The sequence below is a fragment of the Lonchura striata genome, chromosome 1A (assembly GCF_050655825.1).
Source record: "Lonchura striata isolate lonStrDom1 chromosome 1A, ASM5065582v1, whole genome shotgun sequence".
Taxonomy (NCBI): Eukaryota; Metazoa; Chordata; class Aves; order Passeriformes; family Estrildidae; genus Lonchura; species Lonchura striata.
Genome location: NC_140741.1, coordinates 76,274,168 through 76,293,666, shown reverse-complemented (window position 1 = coordinate 76,293,666; position 19,499 = coordinate 76,274,168). Strand labels below are relative to the sequence as shown.

General features: G+C 66.9%; 1 protein-coding gene across 1 annotated transcript in view; it reads right to left on the bottom strand.

Moving 5' to 3' along the window:
* Window positions 1-18,795, bottom strand: part of SND1 (staphylococcal nuclease and tudor domain containing 1) — a 78,582-nt gene extending 59,787 nt beyond the window's left edge. Inside the window, exons 1-9 of the mRNA XM_077783736.2 lie at window positions 18,639-18,795; window positions 14,532-14,681; window positions 12,959-13,079; window positions 10,882-10,960; window positions 9,780-9,940; window positions 9,585-9,676; window positions 7,938-8,093; window positions 7,212-7,318; window positions 6,235-6,325 (exon numbers count right to left, since the gene is read on the bottom strand). Coding sequence (XP_077639862.1) covers window positions 6,235-6,325; window positions 7,212-7,318; window positions 7,938-8,093; window positions 9,585-9,676; window positions 9,780-9,940; window positions 10,882-10,960; window positions 12,959-13,079; window positions 14,532-14,681; window positions 18,639-18,713 — 1,032 coding nt within the window. The 5' untranslated portion in view covers window positions 18,714-18,795. The remainder of the gene's footprint in view (window positions 1-6,234; window positions 6,326-7,211; window positions 7,319-7,937; window positions 8,094-9,584; window positions 9,677-9,779; window positions 9,941-10,881; window positions 10,961-12,958; window positions 13,080-14,531; window positions 14,682-18,638) is intronic.
* Window positions 18,796-19,499: the final 704 nt, after the last annotated feature.

Here is a 19,499-nt window from a genome sequence, read left to right as displayed (position 1 = left end):
AGCCGCGGGAGCGGGAGCGCCGTCACAGCTCATCCGCTCCCTGGCACGAGCAGCAGCCGGCCGGCGGCTCCCGGCGCTCCCGCGGCTCCGGGCACGGCCGGCTCCGGGCGGGAGCAGCGGTGGCACCGGCCCGGCCCCTCCCGGCAGGGAGAACTCACGGACCCTGCGCGGGACGGGGCGAGGGGTGCCTGACACGGGAGGCAGCAGCACACGGAGGCAGCAGGACTGGGGATACAGCAGGATACGGGATACAGCAGGACTGGGGATACAGCAGGACACGGGATACAGCAGGATACGGGATACAGCAGGATACAGGATACAGCAGGACTGGGGATACAGCAGGACTGGGGATACAGCAGGACACGGGATACAGCAGGACTGGGGATACAGCAGGATACGGGATACAGCAGGACTGGGGATACAGCAGGACACGGGATACAGCAGGATACGGGATACAGCAGGATACAGGATACAGCAGGACTGGGGATACAGCAGGACTGGGGATACAGCAGGACATGGGATACAGCAGGACTGGGGATACAGCAGGACTGGGGATACAGCAGGATATGGGATACAGCAGGGTGCGGGATACAGCAGGGTGCGGGATACAGCAGGACTGGGGATACAGCAGGATATGGGATACAGCAGGACTGGGGATACAGCAGGATACGGGATACAGCAGGATACGGGATACAGCAGGATACGGGATACAGCAGGGTGCGGGATGTAGGACATGGGATGCAGCAAGACATGGATGTAACAGAATAGGGGATACAGGAGGATACAGGATACAGCAGGATACAGGATGTAGGATATGGGATGCAGCAGGACATGGATGTAGCAGAACATGGGATGCAGCAGGATACGGGATACAGCAGGATACAGGATACAGCAGGGTGTGGGATGTAGGACATGGGATGCAGGACATGGGATGCAGCAAGACATGGATGTAGCAGAACATGGGATGAAGCAGGATACAGGATACAGCAAGATACAGGATGTAGGACATGGGATGCAGGACATGGGATGCAGCAGGACATGAGATGCAGCAGGACATGGATGTAGCAGAATATGGGATGCAGCAGGAATGGGATGAAGCAGGATACAGGACATAAGACATGGGATGTAACAGGATACAGGATGCAGCAGGACATGGGATGCAGTAGGACATGGATGTAGCAGGACATGGGATTTAGGACATGGGGTGCAGGACATGGGATGCGACAAGACATGGATGTAACAGGACATGGGATGTAGGACATGGGATGTAGCAGGGCATGTGATATAGGATACAGGAGGCAGCAGGACATGGATGGAGCAGATTATGGGATGCAGCAGGGCATGCAGCAGGACAGAGATGTAGGACACAGGATGCAGCAGGACACAGCACATGGAACAGGGACATTGTGTCTCCCAGGCAGGACAGAGCTGGGGGACAGCAGGAGCCAAGAGGGACCTCCAGGGCCTCTGCAGGGCCCTGGCCCAGTTACAAAGGGTCCCTGCAGGACATGGGACACAACGGGACATGGGATGCTGGAGGACAAGGACGAGGGACACGGCAGGACAAGGGACACGGCAGGACAAGGGACACAGCAGGACGAGGGACACAGCAGGACGAGGGGCACAGCAGGACATGGGACACAGCAGGACGAGGGACACAGCAGGACGAGGGACACAGTAGGACAAGGGACACAGCAGGATAAGGGACACAGCAGGACAAGGGACACGGCAGGACAAGGGACACGGCAGGACGAGGGACACAGCAGGATAAGGGACACAGCAGGACGAGGGACACGGCAGGACGAGGGACACGGCAGGACAAGGGACATGGCAGGACAAGGGACATGGCAGGACGAGGGACACAGCAGGACAAGGGACACGGCAGGACAAGGGACACGGCAGGACGAGGGACATGGCAGGACAAGGGACACAGGGCACAGCAGGACACAGGGCACAGCAGGACACAGGACCTGGAGCCAGGGCTCCCCCGGGATGCCAGTCCCAGGCAGGACAGAGCAGGGTGGCACGAGGGGCTTGCCCAGGTGCCCACCCTCCCTGGGCAGGCACTCCCTGCCCCTGCTGGAGCCGCAGGGAGGGCAGGAGGGTCACAGGGGGTGACACGGTGACAGAATGGACAAGCCAGCACCGCCCCGGGGCCGGGGCTTTTGTCTCCCGCCACCTTCCCAGCCCGCCGCAGCCACTTCCCCTATCCAACATTTATTGTGGCTTCTCCTGCCTGCGAGAGGCCCTTTGATAACGGGATTGGAAGGATTATTTCTTTAAAGCTCTGCAGCTGTTTCTTGCAGAGCCAGCACGCTCCGGCTGCTGCTTCCCACGTCCCCCGGGCCGGGAGCAGGGCGGGCAGCCCCGGAATGTCCCCGTGGCACCGGCCAGCCCCGGCCACGCTGGTCACCCCCATCCCATCGCCCTCCAGGGCACCGAGCCCGCAGCCCTCCCTCGTCCAGATTTATCAGGGGAGACGTTTTCCCTCACTGAGAGCTGGGCCCAACAAAGCCTCCAGCCTTCCACCCCGGGCTTTGCTTGTCCCCAGTACTGGGGGCACACGGGGAGGGAGAACTGGGACCAGCAGAGGACACAGAACCTCCCAGTCTGGGTGCCCTGGGCAGGGCTGGCACAGACCCAGAGCCAGGACCAGCCCGAGGAGGAAGCAGAGGGAAGCAGCCCTTCCTCTGAGGACCAGGAATTTCACCTTTGCCAGGGAAATCTGGCAGCAGAACCCCGCCCCACAAACGCTGGATGTGCCCTAAAGACACAGGTGATTCCAAATGCTGATCCCAATCCATGGGAACAGCCAGGGACAGACACAGAGCAGCCACATGGCTGCAATCCCGGGACCTCAGGGGGCTGGGATGTGTCACTGGGGTGCTGGGATGTGTCACTGGGGTGCTGGGATGTGACCCTGGGGTGCTGGGATTCCACCTTTAGGGCTGGTCTCCTGAGTGCTGTGCTCCTAGGACAGCATCCCTGTCCCGGGACAGCAGCCGCTCTTGGCACGCACAGGGAGCGTCCCCAGAGCTGAGGGTGACCTCCAGCACCCCAACAAGGACGGTGGCACTCAGGGACAGAGCCCAGCACCAGCAGAAGCTCGAGCGTCCCCATACCCCAAAAACGTCCTTCAGGGGGGCTTTGGCAGCGTCTGGCACTCGCCCCAGCTCAGGAGCAGCTCCGGCTCTGGCACATCCCCGAGCCCCGGGGCGATTTGGCCAGGAGCAGAGCTCCCAGCGAAGGGAACAAAAGGCAGGACGGGCCGGGGGCTGCCGGGGGCTGCCCGGGGCCGGGGCCGGGCTGCCGCAGCCCCCGCTGCAGAGGATGGCTCCAGCCCAGCGCAGGCACGGCTCCGCAGCGCGTCCCAAATCCCGCCGCTCCAAGAGGAGCTGACGCAGGGATTTCGGGAGAGAGCCTCCAGCCCCCCTGACACCTCCATCCCCCGGCTTCTCCTCCTCGCCCCTCGCCAGCGCCAAAGCCGAGGCGAGGCCGAGCCCCCCCTGCGCCCCCGGCCCGGCCCGGCGCCCCCCGGCGCAGCCGCGTCCGCCGGAGCGTTTGCCGCGGTCCGTCCGCGGTGCAAAGGCAGGTCGGGATCTTCCTCCTCCTCCTCCTCCTCCTCCTCCTCCCCCTCCCCTCGCAGCCCCTTCCAGCAGCTCCTGCGTCAGCTCTGCCGCTGCGAACGAGCCCCGCTGTGCCGAGCACGGAGGCGGCTCCGGCGCCATCCCTGCCCACCCGGCACCGGCACCGGCCCCGGCACGGCCGGACCCGTGCCCAGCTGCGGGAGCAGCGCTGGCACCGCAGCCCGTGGGCATCCGTCCTGGTTTTCCCCGTCGCTTACAATTCCGGGCAAGGGCGGGAGGCGGGGGGGAAACCAGAAAAAAAAGCCCCCAAAGTGACACCGAAATGAAATGCGGGGGCGCTGCGGCTGCCAAAGGCCAAATTCCGAGAGCGGGATCGACCCAACAGGCGGAGAAATTCCACGTCTCCTCCCCCGGAATCGGGACGCGGTCTTTGCCGCCCCTGGGGGCTCGCAGGGAACGGGGACCGGGAGCACCCGCAGGGCCGGGGAACGGGGCATCCCGCAAGCTCTGCCCGCAGCCCGCGGGATCCCGCTGCACAGCTCCGGGGGCACCATTCCCGGGGGAAAGCCGGGTCCCCACCGCTCCCGGGGGTGGGGGAGACGCTGCTGAGCCCAAAGGCACCCGGACATCCCTGTCGAGAGGCTGGGGGGAGCCCCGCCTGCTGCTATCCCACAAAATCACGGCAGCTTGGAAGTGCTGGGAGCATCCAGCCGCCCCCTCCAGCAGCTGAGCGGAGCGTGACTGACGGCCTGGCACAGCTCCTGGCACAGCTCCTGGCACAGCTCCTGGCACAGCTCCTGGCACAGCCGCTGCCAGCAGCGCTTCCCGGCGTTCCAGCGCCGGCACACGGCCCTGCCGTGCCCACGGGACACCTGCCCAGGTGTCATTTGTCACCGCCACGGGGAGGGGACAGCCGTGTCCTTATCCCGACGGGTGGGCTCTCCACTCCGGCCTCCCGGAGCTCCTCCGAGCTCGGTGTCCCTGCACGGCTCCCACAGGGAATGCCCACCAAACCCTTCCTGCTCTGGGCGGGTTTGGGAGCTCTGCTCCTGTGCCAGCCACATCCGAGCCACCAGAGCAGGCCCAGGAGCCATTCCCAACCTCATCCCAGCGGACACGAGCTGGCGGCACCACAGGGATCAACTGAGCAGCCACAGGAGCTCCTGGCTGTCCCGGCAGCTCCAGAGCTTTTCCACGGTGCCCCGTTCAACCCCGGCACCCCAAGAGCTGCCAGGCTTGATCCCATTCCTGCTTTTTCCAGGAGCTGCTAGGCTTGATCCCATTCCTGCTTTCCCCAGGAGCTGCCAGGCTTGATCCCATTCCTGCTTTTCCCCAGGATCTGTCAGGCTTGATCCCATTCCTGCTTTTCCCCAGGAGCTTCCAGGCTTGATCCCATTCCTGCTTTTCCCCAGGAGCTGCCAGGATTGATCCCATTCCTGCTTTTCCAAGGATCTGCCAGGCTTGATCCCATTCCTGCTTTTCCCAGGAGCACCCAGGCGAGGCCGGGTTGCTCGGACACGATCCCGATCCCGGCAGGACCGGAGCGCTGGGAGGATCCGACCCTGCGCAGGGCCCAGGCCGACTTTCCAGGGAAATTCCAGCCGCTCCGGAGCCGCGGCCGCTGCCTGGGCGAGGCGGCAGCTCCATCTAGTGGGGCTGATCCCAGGGATCCTGCCCGGATCCCGCAGCTCCCGCATCCACCGGGATCATCCCGCGCACCTCCACCTCCCTCCCGCCCTCCTGCACCGGCTGTGCCCGCGGATCCACGCCGGGGCAGGGATTCCCGGGTATCCATGGACAGGGATTCCCAGGATATTCATGGGCAGGGATTGCCAGGAATCCATGGACAGGGATCCCTGCGTATCCATGGGCAGGGATTCCCAGGTATCCATGGGCAGGGATTGCCAGGAATCCATGGGCAGGGATTGCCAGGAATCCATGGACAGGGATCCCTGCGTATCCATGGGCAGGGATTCCCGGGTATCCATGGGCAGGGATTCCCGGGTATCCATGGGCAGGGATTGCCAGGAATCCATGGACAGGGATCCCCGGGTATCCATGGGCAGGGATTCCCAGGCAGGGATCCCCGGGCACCCATGGGCAGGGATCCCACCAGCACCCACCAGGAGAGGGGCTCAGCAGCATCTCCAGCCTTTGGGAGAAATGGGAACCAATCCATGGGGTGTCATCCCCATAGGAACATTGGGAATTGATCCGTGGGGCAGCCACTGCCCTGGGAGGATCAGGAATTGATCCGTGGGGCAGCCACTCCCCTGGGAGGATCAGGAATTGATCCGTGGGGCAGCCACTGCCCTGGGAGGATCAGGAATTGATCCATGGGGCAGCCACTGCCCTGGGAGCATCAGGAATCACTCGGGGTGCAAGCCCACCCCCTGTGGCCCTGGCTGACCGGAGCCAGGTGCCAGGACACCCCCAGTCCATGCAAACCCCAAAAACCAGAGCCCCTCTCCCAGGGCTCTTCCCTTCTCCTGGCACCTCTTCCCGCTCCAGCCCTGGGATCCATGGCCGGGATCCAGCCAAGGGAAGCCCCTCTGGGGTTTGCCCACCCCCATGGGGAGGCCAGAGGGAGCTGGGCACCCCATCCTGTGGCTCTGGTCCCCACGGGTCCCCTCCCAGCCCCGCTCACCTTGGCCACGAACTGTTTGTCCTTCTGATCCAGGTTTGCCGTGGGCGCCACGTAATCCCTCCAGATCCTCAGCTTGCGCTCCTTGGCAAACCTGCGGGGTGGGGACAGGGGGACACGGGGCTGGCACACCCGGCGTGCCGGGGTGGCACTCCCAGCAAAGCCCGGGAGAGACGGAGGGGAGAGCCCAGCTGGGAGCACTGGGAACTGGGGGAGCAGCTGGGAGCACTGGGAACAGCTGGGAGCACTGGGAACTGGGGGATCAGCCAGGATCAGCAGGAGCACTGGGAGCACTGGGAACAGTGGGAACAGTGGGATCAGCAGGAACACTGGGAGCAGCGGGATCAGCTGGGAACTGTTGGATCAGCAGGAGCACTGGGAGCAGCAGGATCAGCTGGGAACTGTGGGATCAGCAGGAGCACTGGGGGCAGCTGGGAGCACTGGGGGCAGCGGGATCAGCTGGGAGCACTGGGATCAGCAGGAGCACTGGGAACAGTGGGATCAGCAGGAGCACTGGGAGCAGCAGGATCAGCTGGGAACTGTGGGATCAGCAGGAGCACTGGGATCAGCTGGGAGCACTGGGAGCAGCGGGATCAGCTGGGAGCACTGGGAACAGTGGGATCAGCAGGAGCACTGGGAACAGTGGGATCAGCAGGAGCACTGGGAGCAGCAGGATCAGCTGGGAACTGTGGGATCAGCAGGAGCACTGGGATCAGCTGGGAGCACTGGGAGCAGCGGGATCAGCTGGGAGCACTGGGAACAGTGGGATCAGCAGGAGCACTGGGAACTGTGGGATCAGCAGGAGCACTGGGATCAGCAGGAGCACGGGGAGCAGCTGGGAGCACTGGGAGCACTGGGAGCAGCGGGATCAGCAGGAGCACTGGGAACAGTGGGATCAGCAGGAGCACTGGGAGCAGCAGGAGCACTGGGAGCAGCTGGGAGCACTGGGAGCACTGGGAGCAGCGGGATCCCCATCCCACCTCTCGGCCGCGCGCAGTTTGTCGGCGCCGCGGGTGTAGACGGCGATGGACCAGTCCACGCAGCGGGCAAAGCCCTCCTTCAGCAGCAGCTCCGTGATGTTCCCGTTCTGCGGGGAGCACGAGAGGGCCCGGGGTCAGCAGGGTCCCCCCGGGGCCAGGAGGATCCCCCCGGGGCCAGGAGGATCCCCCCGGGGCCAGGAGGATCCCCCCGGGGCCAGCAGGGTCCCCCCGGGGCCAGCAGGATCCCCCCGGGGTCAGCTCTGCTCACAGACCAGGATGTCCCAAACCCACCAGGAAAGAGCCCAGGATTCCCAGTGGCACCCCTGGCTCTGCCCTGCTCACAGGGACCAGGATGCCCCAAACCCACCAGGAAAGAGCCCACAAATCCCAGTGGCACCCCTGGTTCTGCCCTGCTCACAGGGACCAGGATGTCCCAAACCCACCAGGAAAGAGCCCAGGATTCCCAGTGGCAACCCCAAGCTCTGCCCTGCTCACAGGGACCAGGATGTCCCAAACCCACCAGGAAAGAGCCCACAAACCCCAGTGGCACCCCTGGCTCTGCCCTGCTCACAGGGACCAGGATGCCCCAAATCCACCAGGAAAGAGCCCACAAACCCCAGTGGCACCCCGGGCTGCCCCAAACCCCCAATCCCCGCTCCCCCACTCCCCGCACCCCGCGGTGCCCGGGCGTGCCCGGCCCCCGGAGCCGGCCGTGCGGCCACTTGCCGGGTGCAGGATGGTGCCCAGGATGTTCTGGTTGTGGCAGCTCTCCAGGACGATCTGCACGTCCCTCTGGAGCAGCCGTGACTCCGTGAAGAATTTGGCTTCGGCCGCGAAGGGCTCCGGGACCTCGGCGTCAGCCTCGCGCTTGAAGGTGGGACACTGCGGGCACGGGACAGTCAGGGCAGGGCACGGCCCAAAGCCTCGGGAAGAGGCTGGGAACCCCCCGGGGAGGAGGCTGCCCCCATTCCCCAGCTCCTGGGGTGCTCTGGGGACAGAAATCAGGAATTTGTGCCAGGACAAAGCCCTTTGACTGCCCTGGGAAGAGACCAACTCCAGCTCAGGAGACCCCTGGGCAGGGACCTGGAGCTGCTGGAGAGCCCCAAGGAGGCCCCAGAGCTGCTGCAGGGCTGGAGCCCCTCAGATCCCAGGGATCCAGGCTGGGAGAGCTGGGAATGTTCCCCTGGAGAAGGGAAGGATCCAGGGAGAGCTTCCAGCACATTCCAGGGCCCGAAGGGGCTCCAGGAGAGCTGCAGAGGGACTGGGGACAAGGATGGAGGGACAGGACACAGGGAATGGCTCCCACTGCCAGAGGGCAGCCATGGATGGGAGATTGGGAATGAGGAATCCCTGGCTGGGCTGGGATTGCCAGAGCAGCTGGGGCTGCCCCTGGATCCCTGGCAGTGCCCAAGGCCAGGCTGGACACTGGGGCTGGAGCAGCTGGGACAGTGGGAGGTGTCCCTGAATGGCAGGGGTGGCACTGGAGGGGCTCTGGGGTCCCTGACCACCCAATCATGTCTCTGCTTCCTTGGACTTGGGCATCAGCAGGAATTTCTCCTTGGGATGGGTGATCAGACGTTGCAAAGGGCTGCCCATGGAGCTCAAGAATTCCTGGAGGTGGCACTCAGGGCTCTGGGCTGGGGACAAGGCGGGCGCTGGGCACAGCTGGGATGGGCTGGGAGGGCTTTTCCAGCCTCAGGAATCCTGAGATCCCGTGAACTCCCAGCAAATCCTGACCAGGGAGTCTGACAGCCCCGGCCACCCCTCGGTGACACCTCGGGCTCCTCCCAGCCTGGCACCACAGGTGGCAAGGATGTCCCTCCAACCTCCCTGCTGCGGCCCTGGAGGTGCCACGGAGGGCGGACAGGGAAGGAATTGGGCACTGGAGATGGGGCAGGGGGAATGGGGCACTGGGAATGGGGCACTGGGAATGGGGCACTGGGCATGGGGCAGAGGGAATGGGGCAGGGGGAATGGGGCACTGGGAATGGGGCACTGGGAATGGGGCAGAGGGAATGGGGCACTGGGAATGGGGCAGCGGGAATGGGGCAGAGGGAATGGGGCACTGGGAATGGGGCAGGGGGAATGGGGCAGAGGGAATGGGGCACTGGGAATGGGGCAGAGGGAATGGGGCAGAGGGAATGGGGCACTGGGAATGGGGCAGAGGGAATGGGGCACTGGGAATGGGGCACTGGGAATGGGGCAGAGGGAATGGGGCAGGGGGAATGGGGCACTGGGAATGGGGCACTGGGAATGGGACAGGGGGAATGGGGCACTGGGAATGGGGCACTGGGAATGGGGCACTGGGAATGGGGCAGGGGGAATGGGGCACTGGGAATGGGGCACTGGGAATGGGACACTGGGAAGGGCTCACCTTGATCCCCGAGAGCATGACGGTGACCAGGTAGAAGTCGGGCAGGAGCAGGGCCCTCACCACGCTGCCGTCCCGCACGTGCTCGATGATGGCTGCGGAGCGACACCGGAGCTCAACACCCGCTGGGCCGGGGACACGGGACAGGGGGACACGGGACAGGGGGACACGGGACAGGGGGACACACGGACACCTCACCATTGACGGGTTTCTGGTGCAGGGAGTCCACGAAGTGCCGGGGGTTCTCCAGGGTGTACTTGAGGTCGCGCACGGTGTGCGAGCCCGAGCCCTCGCTCCACATGCCCTTCTTGGCGCTGCGCGCCTGCTCCTCCAGCTCGGCCAGCCGGCTCTGCTCGGGGCTGCGGGACACGCCGCCCTCAGCCCGGGCACCTCTGGGTGCTCGGCCACCCCATCCCCGCCCCAACCCAGCTCTCCCAGCGCCCATCCCAGCGGGAATCCAGCTGGAAGCGCCTCCTCCCACGGATCGGGGGAGGCCGGGCCCAGGAGCCCTTCCGGAGGCTGCTCCGGGCACCGAGGGAAAGGCAGCGGCGCTCGGCAGGGCAGGGCAGGGCAGGGCAGGCACATCCCATGGGAATCACGGATCATCCCGGCCCTGCGCACACGGGCGGCCACCCAGGGGCCCCCAGCGTGCCCACGATCCCCTCCCAGCCCTGCCACGGCAAACTCAGGGATGTTGAACAGGGTGCCAGAGCAGCTGGGGCTGCCATGGATCCCTGGCAGTGCCCAGGGCCAGGCTGGACACTGGGGCTGGAGCAGCCTGGGGCAGTGGGAGTGTCCCTGCCCTGGCAGGGTGGCACTGGAGGGGCTCTGGGGTCCCTTCCAGCCCATCCCAGGACTCCACGACCCCACAAAGGAGGCTGACCCTGCCCTGGAAGCGTCCTGCGCCCCTGGAATGGATGCTGTCCCCACGGCTGCAGCCCTGCACAGCCCAGGCCCGGCCTCTCCCATGGATGTGAGGGAGCCCAGGAGAAGCCTCGGCCCTGCTGGCACAGGGATCACCCAGCCAGATCCAGCAGCAGGAATGTCCCAGCACCTCCTCTCCCGTGGGAATGAACGGGATTCAACCCCACCCAGGAGTGACTCTGGGGGCTCCAGAGAGTCCCTGCCCCACAGCCCACGGACACGGCTCCGCTGCCTCGGCATCCAGGGAAGGAGGCAGCCCCTGCCAGCCCCGCCACATCCCCAGAGCCCACGGGATTTGGGGTGTGGGCACCTGGGGATCCAGGGGCTCCATGCCCAGAGCGCCAGCCCAGGACTGGGATGGGAGCTGGGCACCTACTTGTTGGCTCGGATCCCCTCCCGCCGGGAAGCCAGACCTTCGGCCACCAGGGACTCGGCAATGTTCTCCCCACTGGTGTCTGTGGGAGGGGAGAGCAGCAGGAGGGTGAGAGGGGCCACAGGGACGCGGGAGTGGGGCAGCATTCCCAGTGATCCCAGGAAAGCAGTGCTGGAACAACCCCCGAGCTCTCCCAGGGACATCACTGCCCCCAGCCTGGGCTCCCTGGGCAGCCCCAGCCAAGGCCTGACCCCTTTCCATGGGGAAATTCCTGCTGCTGTCCCCCCTGAGGCTGCCCTGGCCCAGCCTGAGGCCGTTCCCTCTCCTCCTGTCCCTGTTCCCTGGAGCACAGCCCGACCCCCCGGCTGTCCCCTCCTGGCAGGGACTTGTGCAGAGCCACAAGGTCCCCCTGAGCCTCCTTGGCTCCAGGCTCAGCCCCTTCCCAGCTCCCTCAGCCCCTCCTGGGCTCCATTCCCTTCCCAGCTCCCTCAGCCCCTCCTGGGCTCCATTCCCTTCCCAGCTCCCTCAGCCCCTCCTGGGCTCCATTCCCTTCCCAGCTCCCTCAGCCCCTCCTGGGCTCCATTCCCTTCCCAGCTCCGTTCCCTGGACACTCCAGCCCCTCCAGGGCTCTCCTGGCAGGAGGGGCCCGGAGCTGCCCCCAGGATTCCAGGGGGTCCCTCAGCAGGGCCAGCACAGGGGACAGTCCCTGCCCTGGGCTGTGCCCACCCTGGGGCTGCCCCAGCCCAGGGCCATCGGCCTCCTGCCCCCCGGCCACCCTGGGCTCGTGCCCGGCCGCTGGCACAGCTCCCCTGGGCCTTTCCCAGCCCTGCAGCCCCCCTGCCCCAGCCTGGAGCGCTCCAGGGGCTGGGGCTGGCCCAGGGCAGCGCCTGGCACTTGGCCTGGCTGCCCCTCACCATGGCTCCAGCCTGTCCCCATCCCTCTGCAGAGCTCCCTGCTCCATCCTCCCCGCCCAGGAGCTGCTGCAGGGAATCTGTCACAGTGTTCCCACACTGATGGCGTTTAAACCCTGACAAACTTCATCAGGAAACGTTTTCTGCCTCATTTCTCCCGCCCGCGCCGCTCCAGGCTGGGCTGAGCAGGGCTGGGGATGGCAGCAAGAGAGGCCCCAGCACCTCAACCCTGCCCAGCACCCCAACCCTGCCCAGCACCCCAACCCTGCCCAGCACCCCAACCCTGCCCAGCACCCCAACCCTGCTCCCAGCCACAGCGCACCCCAACAGCTCCACTCTCCCACTGCATCCCCCAGAGGTGCTCTTCCAGCTGGATTTGTGCTTAAGGCATTCCAGGCTGAGCCCAGGAAAGCTCCTGGAGCTGGGCTGGAGCTGTGGAAACCTGGGGGGCTGGAGCAGGCACCCCTCACTCCCCTCCCAGAGCTGGGGGGCCAGGAAAAGTCATGGAAAAGGGATGAAAAAGCAGGCAGGCATCCTCCTGCTGATGGCACATCCCAACACACCCCAAACCTGCCCTTGTGCTCCCCTAAGAGCCACCTTCTCCCAACAAACATCCAGAGCCACCTTCTCCCAAACAAACCATCCAGAGCCACCTTCTCCCAACAAACATCCAGAGCCACCTTCTCCCAAACAAACATCCAGAGCCACCTTCTCCCAAACAAACATCCAGAGCCACCTTCTCCCAAACAAACATCCAGAGCCACCTTCTCCCAAGTAAAACACCCTGATCCACCTTTTCCCAGGTAAAACACCCTGGATCCACCTTTTCCTAAACAAATCATCCAGAAACACCTTTTCCAAGCTAAAACACCCTGACCCATCTTTTCCCAGGTAAACCATCTAGACCCACCTTTTCCTAAACAAACCATCCAGAGCCACCTTTTCCCAGAAACCCACCCTGAACCCCCCTTTCCCCAGGTGAGCCCCTTTCCCCAGGTAAAGCCCTGACCCCCCTTTCCCCAGGTGAGCCCCTTTCCCCAGGTAAAACCCTGACCCACCTTTCCCCAGGTGAGCCCCTTTCCCCAGGTAAAATCCGACCCCCCTTTCCCCAGGTGACTCCCCCTTTCCCCAGGTGACTCCCCCTTTCCCCAGGTGAGCCCCTGACCCACCTTTCCCCAGGTAGACCATGCCGTACTCCCGGCCCTGCGGGGTCTTGTACTCCACGGTGAAGCACACCTCCTTCCCGATCAGCTTCTTCCGCAGGAACTCCCGCGCCGGGAAGCCCCAGGGCTGCAGGGGGAGGCGCCGTCAGCCGGGGCTGCCGGGACGGCCCCGGTTCCCCGGGAGCTCCGGGGTGAGCCCAGTTCCCCGGGAGCTCCGGGGTGAGCCTCGGTTCCCTGGGAGCTCCAGGACGAGCCCGGTTCCCCGGGAGCTCCGGGATGAGCCCAACCGGGAGCTCTAGGACAGCCCCGGTTCCCTGGGAGCTCTGGGACGAGCCCGGTTCCCCGGGAGCTCTGGGATGAGCCCGGTTCCCCGGGAGCTCTGGGACGAGCCCAACAAGGAGCTCCAGGATGAGCCCAGTTCCCCGGGAGCTCCGGAACAGCCCCGGTTCCCCGGGAGCTCTGGGATGAGCCCAACCAGGAGCTCCGGAACAGCCCCGGTTCCCCGGGAGCTCCGGGCTCTTGCAGCCCCACGCTGGGCACAGAAGGCTCGGTACCGGCACCGGGTGGGTGGGAGCGCGGCCGGAGGAGGGAACGTGACGCTGATAAACAATTAGCACAATTAGCGGGGCTGACAGGCGTCACTTTGGCAGAGAGTGACATTTAGAGGCTGCTTGGAAGACAAAACTCCCCAGGGAGAGCAATTATCTGCCAGCGCTGCCGCTCCCGCCCCCGGCCCGCAGGAGGGGGCCGGGCCCCACCGGCACCGGGCGGCTCCGGGACCGCCCCGTGTGCCCCGAACCATCCCCGGGGTCCCAACCATCCCGTGTGCCCTGAACCATCCCCGGGGTCCCAACCATCCCGTGTGCCCCAAACCATCCCCGTGTGCCCTGAACCATCCCCGGGGTCCCAACCATCCCCGTGTGCCCTGAACCATCCCCGGGGTTCCAAACCACCCCCGTGTGCCTCGAACCAACCCCTGTGCAACCCAAACCATCCCCGTGTGCCCCGAACCATCCCCATGTGCCCCAAACCATCCCTGTGTGCCCTGAACCATCCCCGTGTGCCCCAAACCACCCCCGTGTGCCCCTGAACCATCCCCATGTGCCCCAAACCACCCCCGTGTGCCCCGAACCATCCCCATGTGCCCCAAACCATCCCTGTGTGCCCTGAACCATCCCCATGTGCCCCAAACCATCCCTGTGTGCCCTGAACCATCCCCGTGTGCCCCGAACCATCCCCGTGTGCCCCGAACCATCCCCGTGTGCCCCGAACCATCCCCGTGTGCCCCGAACCATCCCTGTGTGCCCCAAACCACCCCCGTGTGCCCCGAACCATCCCTGTGTGCCCCGAACCATCCCTGTGTGCCCTGAACCATCCCCGTGTGCCCCAAACCATCCCCGTGTGCCCCAAACCATCCCCGTGTGCCCCAAACCATCCCCCGTGTCCCCGTCTGCCCCGGAGCCCCCCCAGCACCGTTCCCGTCCCGGGCACAAAGGGACAGAGGAGGAGCAGGAGCAGATTCCCCCGAGCCTGGCGGGGCCGGGGTGACCCCGTGTCCCCAGGGTGGGGTGGCACCCACCTCGTCCGGGGTGTCCCTGGCCTCGGGCTGGCTGGCGGCCGCGCGCCGTGCCAGGCTCCCGGCGCGGATGTTGCTGAGGTTGATCTGGCGCTCCGGGGGCGGCCCGCCGCGGGGCTGGCCCCGCACGATGATGGCACAGCCCGACAGCACCTGCGGGGACACGGGGACAGGGATGGTGGCACAGCCGTGGTGGCACAGCCCGACAGCACCTGCGGGGACACGGGGACAGGGATGGTGGCACAGCCGTGGTGGTACAGCCCGACAGCACCTGCGGGGACATGGGGACAGGGATGGTGGCACAGCCGTGGTGGCACAGCCCGACAGCACCTGCGGGGACATGGGGACAGGGATGGTGGCACAGCCCTGCAGGGACAGCCGTGGTGGCACAGCCCGACAGCACCTGCGGGGACACAGGGACAGTCATGGTGGCACAGCCCTGCAGGGACAGCCGTGGTGGCACAGCCCGACAGCACCTGCGGGGACACAGGGACAGTCATGGTGGCACAGCCATGGTGGCACAGCCCTGTGGGAACACTGGAGGCACAGTGATGGTGGCACAGCCCCCAGGGACATGTGAGGACAGTCATGGTGGCACATCCCCGCAGGGACACTGGGGGGGGAGTGATGGTGGCACAGCCCTGCAGGGACAGCCGTGGTGGCACAGCCGAGGTGGCACAGCCCCATGGGGACACCGGGGGGACAGTGATGGTGACACAGCCCTGCAGGAACAGCCGCGGTGGCACAGCCCTGTGGGGACACGGAGGGCTCAGCCGGCGTCCCCCACGTAAGGTGGTGGCAGCCAGGAAGGAGTGACAGGAATGTGACACTGCAGGGACACGCAGAATCCCAGGGGCAGAACTCCAGGGGCGCATCCGTCCCTGGCACCACTGAGTGCCACGGGCTGGAGAGCCAGGAGCTGCCCCAGCTGGAGATGGGGCCAAAATCCACATCCTGGGGGATGCTGCCCCCGTGCCCAGGTGAGAGCCCTGCAGAGCTGCCCCAGCCCTGGCACACAGCAGCAGCACCTGGAGCTGCTGGAGAGCCCCGAGGAGGCCCCGGAGCTGCTGCAGGGCTGGAGCCCCTCAGATCCCAGGGATCCAGGCTGGGAGAGCTGGGGGGGCTCACCTGGAGAGGAGAAGGATCCAGGGAGAGCTCAGAGCCCTGCCAGGGCCTGGAGGGGCTCCAGGAGAGCTGCAGAGGGACTGGGGACAAGGATGGAGGGACAGGACCCAGGGAATGGCTCCCACTGCCAGAGGGCAGCCATGGATGGGAGATTGGGAATGAGGAATTCCTGGCTGGGCTGGGATTGCCAGAGCAGCTGGGGCTGCCCCTGGATCCCTGGCAGTGCCCAAGGCCAGGCTGGACACTGGGGCTGGAGCAGCCTGGGGCAGTGGAGGTGTCCCTGCCAGGGCAGGGGTGGCACTGGAGGGGCTCTGGGGTCCCTCAGAGCTCAGCACACCCGGACACGGGGTCACCTCCGTGCACACAGAACACCAAGGAGCATTTGGAAAATCTGGATTTTACACCAGGTGCTCTCCAGATGAGCCCAGCCAGGCTGTGTCCCACCACAGCTTTGGCCAAGGATCTCCCTGTTCCCCATAGGATCTCCCTGTTCCCAACAGGATCTCCCAACAGGATCTCCCTGTTCCCAACAAAATCTCCCTGTTCCAAATAGGATCTCGCTGTCCCTGGGATCTCCTGTTCCCCATAGGATCTCCCTGTTCCCCATAGGATCTCCCTGTTCCCCATAGGATCTCCCTGTCCCTGGGATCTCCGTGTCCCCGCTCCCAGTCACCCACACTGCCCCCACACCCAAGGACCTCCCTGCTCGCTGTCTCCCAGTCCTCCCAGATCTCTGATCCAGCCTCGGGGTCAGGTTCCAGTGCCTGCCCTGGCTCCCTGCCACCCCAAACCCCCGCGGGTGCTCGCAGGGATCCCAAACTCCTCCAGCGCTGTGCATCACCAGAGCCAGCCCAGCCCCGTGCCCAGGGCACTGCACCCCTCAGGATGAGCCCCGCCGAGCCCACCCCGAGGCTCTGGGTGCCCCTGCACCCCCCCCACCTCCTGGAGCCACGGCAGCGCCGGGAATGCTGCGGGAGCCACCGGGAATTGCGGCCGGAGCGATCCCGGCAAAGGCTCAGCGCCCTGTGCTTAAGGACTTAGAGGTTCCATGGCTGTAATTAACCCTAATCGTTAATTTATAGGGCACAGGGAGGCCAGGGCATGCTGGAGCTGCTCTGCTCCATCCCCAGCAGGAGCCCGGGATCCCAGGGTGGGATCCCTGGTGGAGCTGCTCCGTGTTCCGGGACATTCCATGCCGGCTCCTGGTCCCGTGGCCCCGTCCCTGCCCACCCCCGCGTGGCTGTCGGGCTCCCAGCTGGGGAAGGGCTCCAGGCATCGGCCAGGGCCAGCAGTGGCACCGGGGCACCGTCCCAGCAGCCAGGTAACACTGCCCCAGCCTGCCAGCAAGCCACCCCCGGGCCCGCCTGTCCCACCGGGGGCTCCAGCAGAGAAATCTGGGCTCAAGCCAGGCTCAGTCCAGCCTGGAAGCAGCACGGGCACACCGGGAGCACAGCCCCGGCTCGTGCTGCCAGGGCACCAGAGGGGACGGCACCGAAATCCCACGGGCACATCCGGAATCCAGAGCTGCCCCTGTGGGGCACAGAGGGTTAAAAATCCTGACAGGAGTGGGAGGAAAATTCCTGCTCTTCATCCCCATGCTGCTGCCAAACTCCTGCTCTCAAACCCCGTAGTCTCACTGTGACTGCAACAGGAAGGTGCAAAAAACCCCAAAAACCTCGAAGCTGTGACAGCAACCACAGCAGAGCTGGTGGCACCGCAGAGAGCCAGGAAGCCGCTCCTCCCAGGGGAATTTTGGGGTGGCTGGCCTGGAAGGGGACCACAGAGCACATCCCGGGCTATGGGGCACAGGCACAGCTGCCTCCCAGCCAGCAGGCTCCAAAATCCTCCCCAAAATCCTGCTGCGGAGCCCCGAGGATGGAGTCGGGCAGCAGCAAGCAGCCGAGGGCTGTCCTGAGCACCCCAAAATCTGCGGGTTGGGCAGGAGCCAGGGCAGGGTGGCAGCAGCAGATCCCCCCCCACGGGTGACACACGGCACGGGGATGGTGCCAGACCAGACCGGCGGTGTCCCCAACCCCCGGTGTGCGACCACAGACCCCCAGTGGCCACCCCAAACCTCTGGGATCCATCCCTGGACCCCTGTCGTGTGTCCCCAGACTTCCAGGGTGCCTCCCCGGTGTCCCCAGGCTGTCCCCAGCACGCCACAGGCGCCGGGCTGCAGTGGCACCCCGGGAACAGGTCGGGGGGAAGGGGTCAGCCCAGACCCCCAGATCCACCCGGAGCCGGGCACGGGGATCTGGGGAGCTCGGGGACACGGCAGGGAACGGGCTGCGGCGGGACGGGACCGGGATGGGACCGGGATGGGACCGGGACACGGCGCCCAGGACTGAACCCGACCTTCGCTCCCCCGGGCCCCGCTGCCGGCACACGCGGGGACCCGGGACGCTTCCCGGGGACCCCGGGGGGCCGCAGCGCCCCATCCCCGCGGGGACCCGCCCGGGGCACGGGGCTCCCGTCCCGCCCCGCGGGGATGCCCGGGAAGGGCAGCGAGCGGAGCACGTGGGGAGCCCCGGCACGGCCCCGCTGCCGCTGCGAGGCCGCCGCTCCGCGACCCCTCGGGGCTCCGGGGCCGGCAGCGGAGCGGGACCACCGGCTCCGGTCCCGGGACCACCGGCTCCGGTCCCGGGACCCAAAGCTGCTCCTGCCCCGTGCCAGCAGCCGGAACGGCGCCGGGACGGCGGGACGGCGCGGCGCCCGGAGCCGGGACGGCGTGGGGGAGGCGGGCTGCGGGGGGATCCCGGGTGCAGCGCGAGGTGCCGGGGCTGCGGGCGGTAACGGACCGGCAACTGCCGCGCCACGGGGCCCGGGAGCACCGGGAGGGCTGCACCGGGCGGGGGGAGCCGGGCACCGGGCAGGCAGCGAGGCGGCGAGCGGAGCGGGGCCGCGGAGCAGCGTGCGGGAGACGGGGCTCCCCGGTCGGCGGCGAGGCGCGGGGCCGGCGCGGGGAGCGGCGGGCGCAGCCCTTACCATCTTGACGATGCCGCGCTGGACGACGGGCGGCGGCGCGGAGGCGGGCGGGCCGGGGTTGGCCGCGGAGGCCATGGCGGGGCCGGGTCGGGTCGGGCCGGGCCGGGACGGGCGGCGGGAGCGCGGCGGGGCCCGGGGCGAGCGCGGAAGGGACCGGGGGGCGGGGCCTGGCCGGGGGGCGGGGCCTCGGCCGGGGCGGGGCGGGGCCTGCGCGCGGCTCCGCCCCCCGGCGCGGCCGGCGGCCAACGGGCGGCCGCTGCCGCCGCGCGCGCCGCCCCGCCCCGCGGCGCCCCGGCCAATGGCGGCGCGCGGCGCGCGAGCGTGGCGCCCCTGGCGGCCCCGCCCGGCCCCGGCGCGCGCGGGAGGGGGGGCGGGACTTCCGGGGCGCGCGGCGCCAGGGACACGTCGGCAAAGGCCGCCCGCGCGCGCGCACGTGGCCTCGCGCCGCGCCGGGGGCGGGGCCGCCCGGGGACACGCCCCCTGCGTCACAGGGGGCGGGGCTTGGGGGACACTGTTCTTACGTCACATGGGCGGGGCTTGAGGGGACACGCCCACCCCGGCAGCGGCGGGGCCCGGGGCTGGGGGGGCACCGAGAGCACACCGGGAGCGGGGGGCACACCGGGGGTACACCGGAGATGGGGACACACCGGAGATGGGGACACACCGGGGGCATACCGGAGATGGGAACACACCGGAGATGGGGGCACACCGGGGGCACACCGGAGATGGGGACACACCGGAGATGGGGACACACCGGGGGCATACCGGAGATGGGGACACACCGGAGATGGGGGCACACCGGGGGCACACCGGAGATGGGGACACACCGGAGATGGGGGCACACTGGAGATGGGGACACAC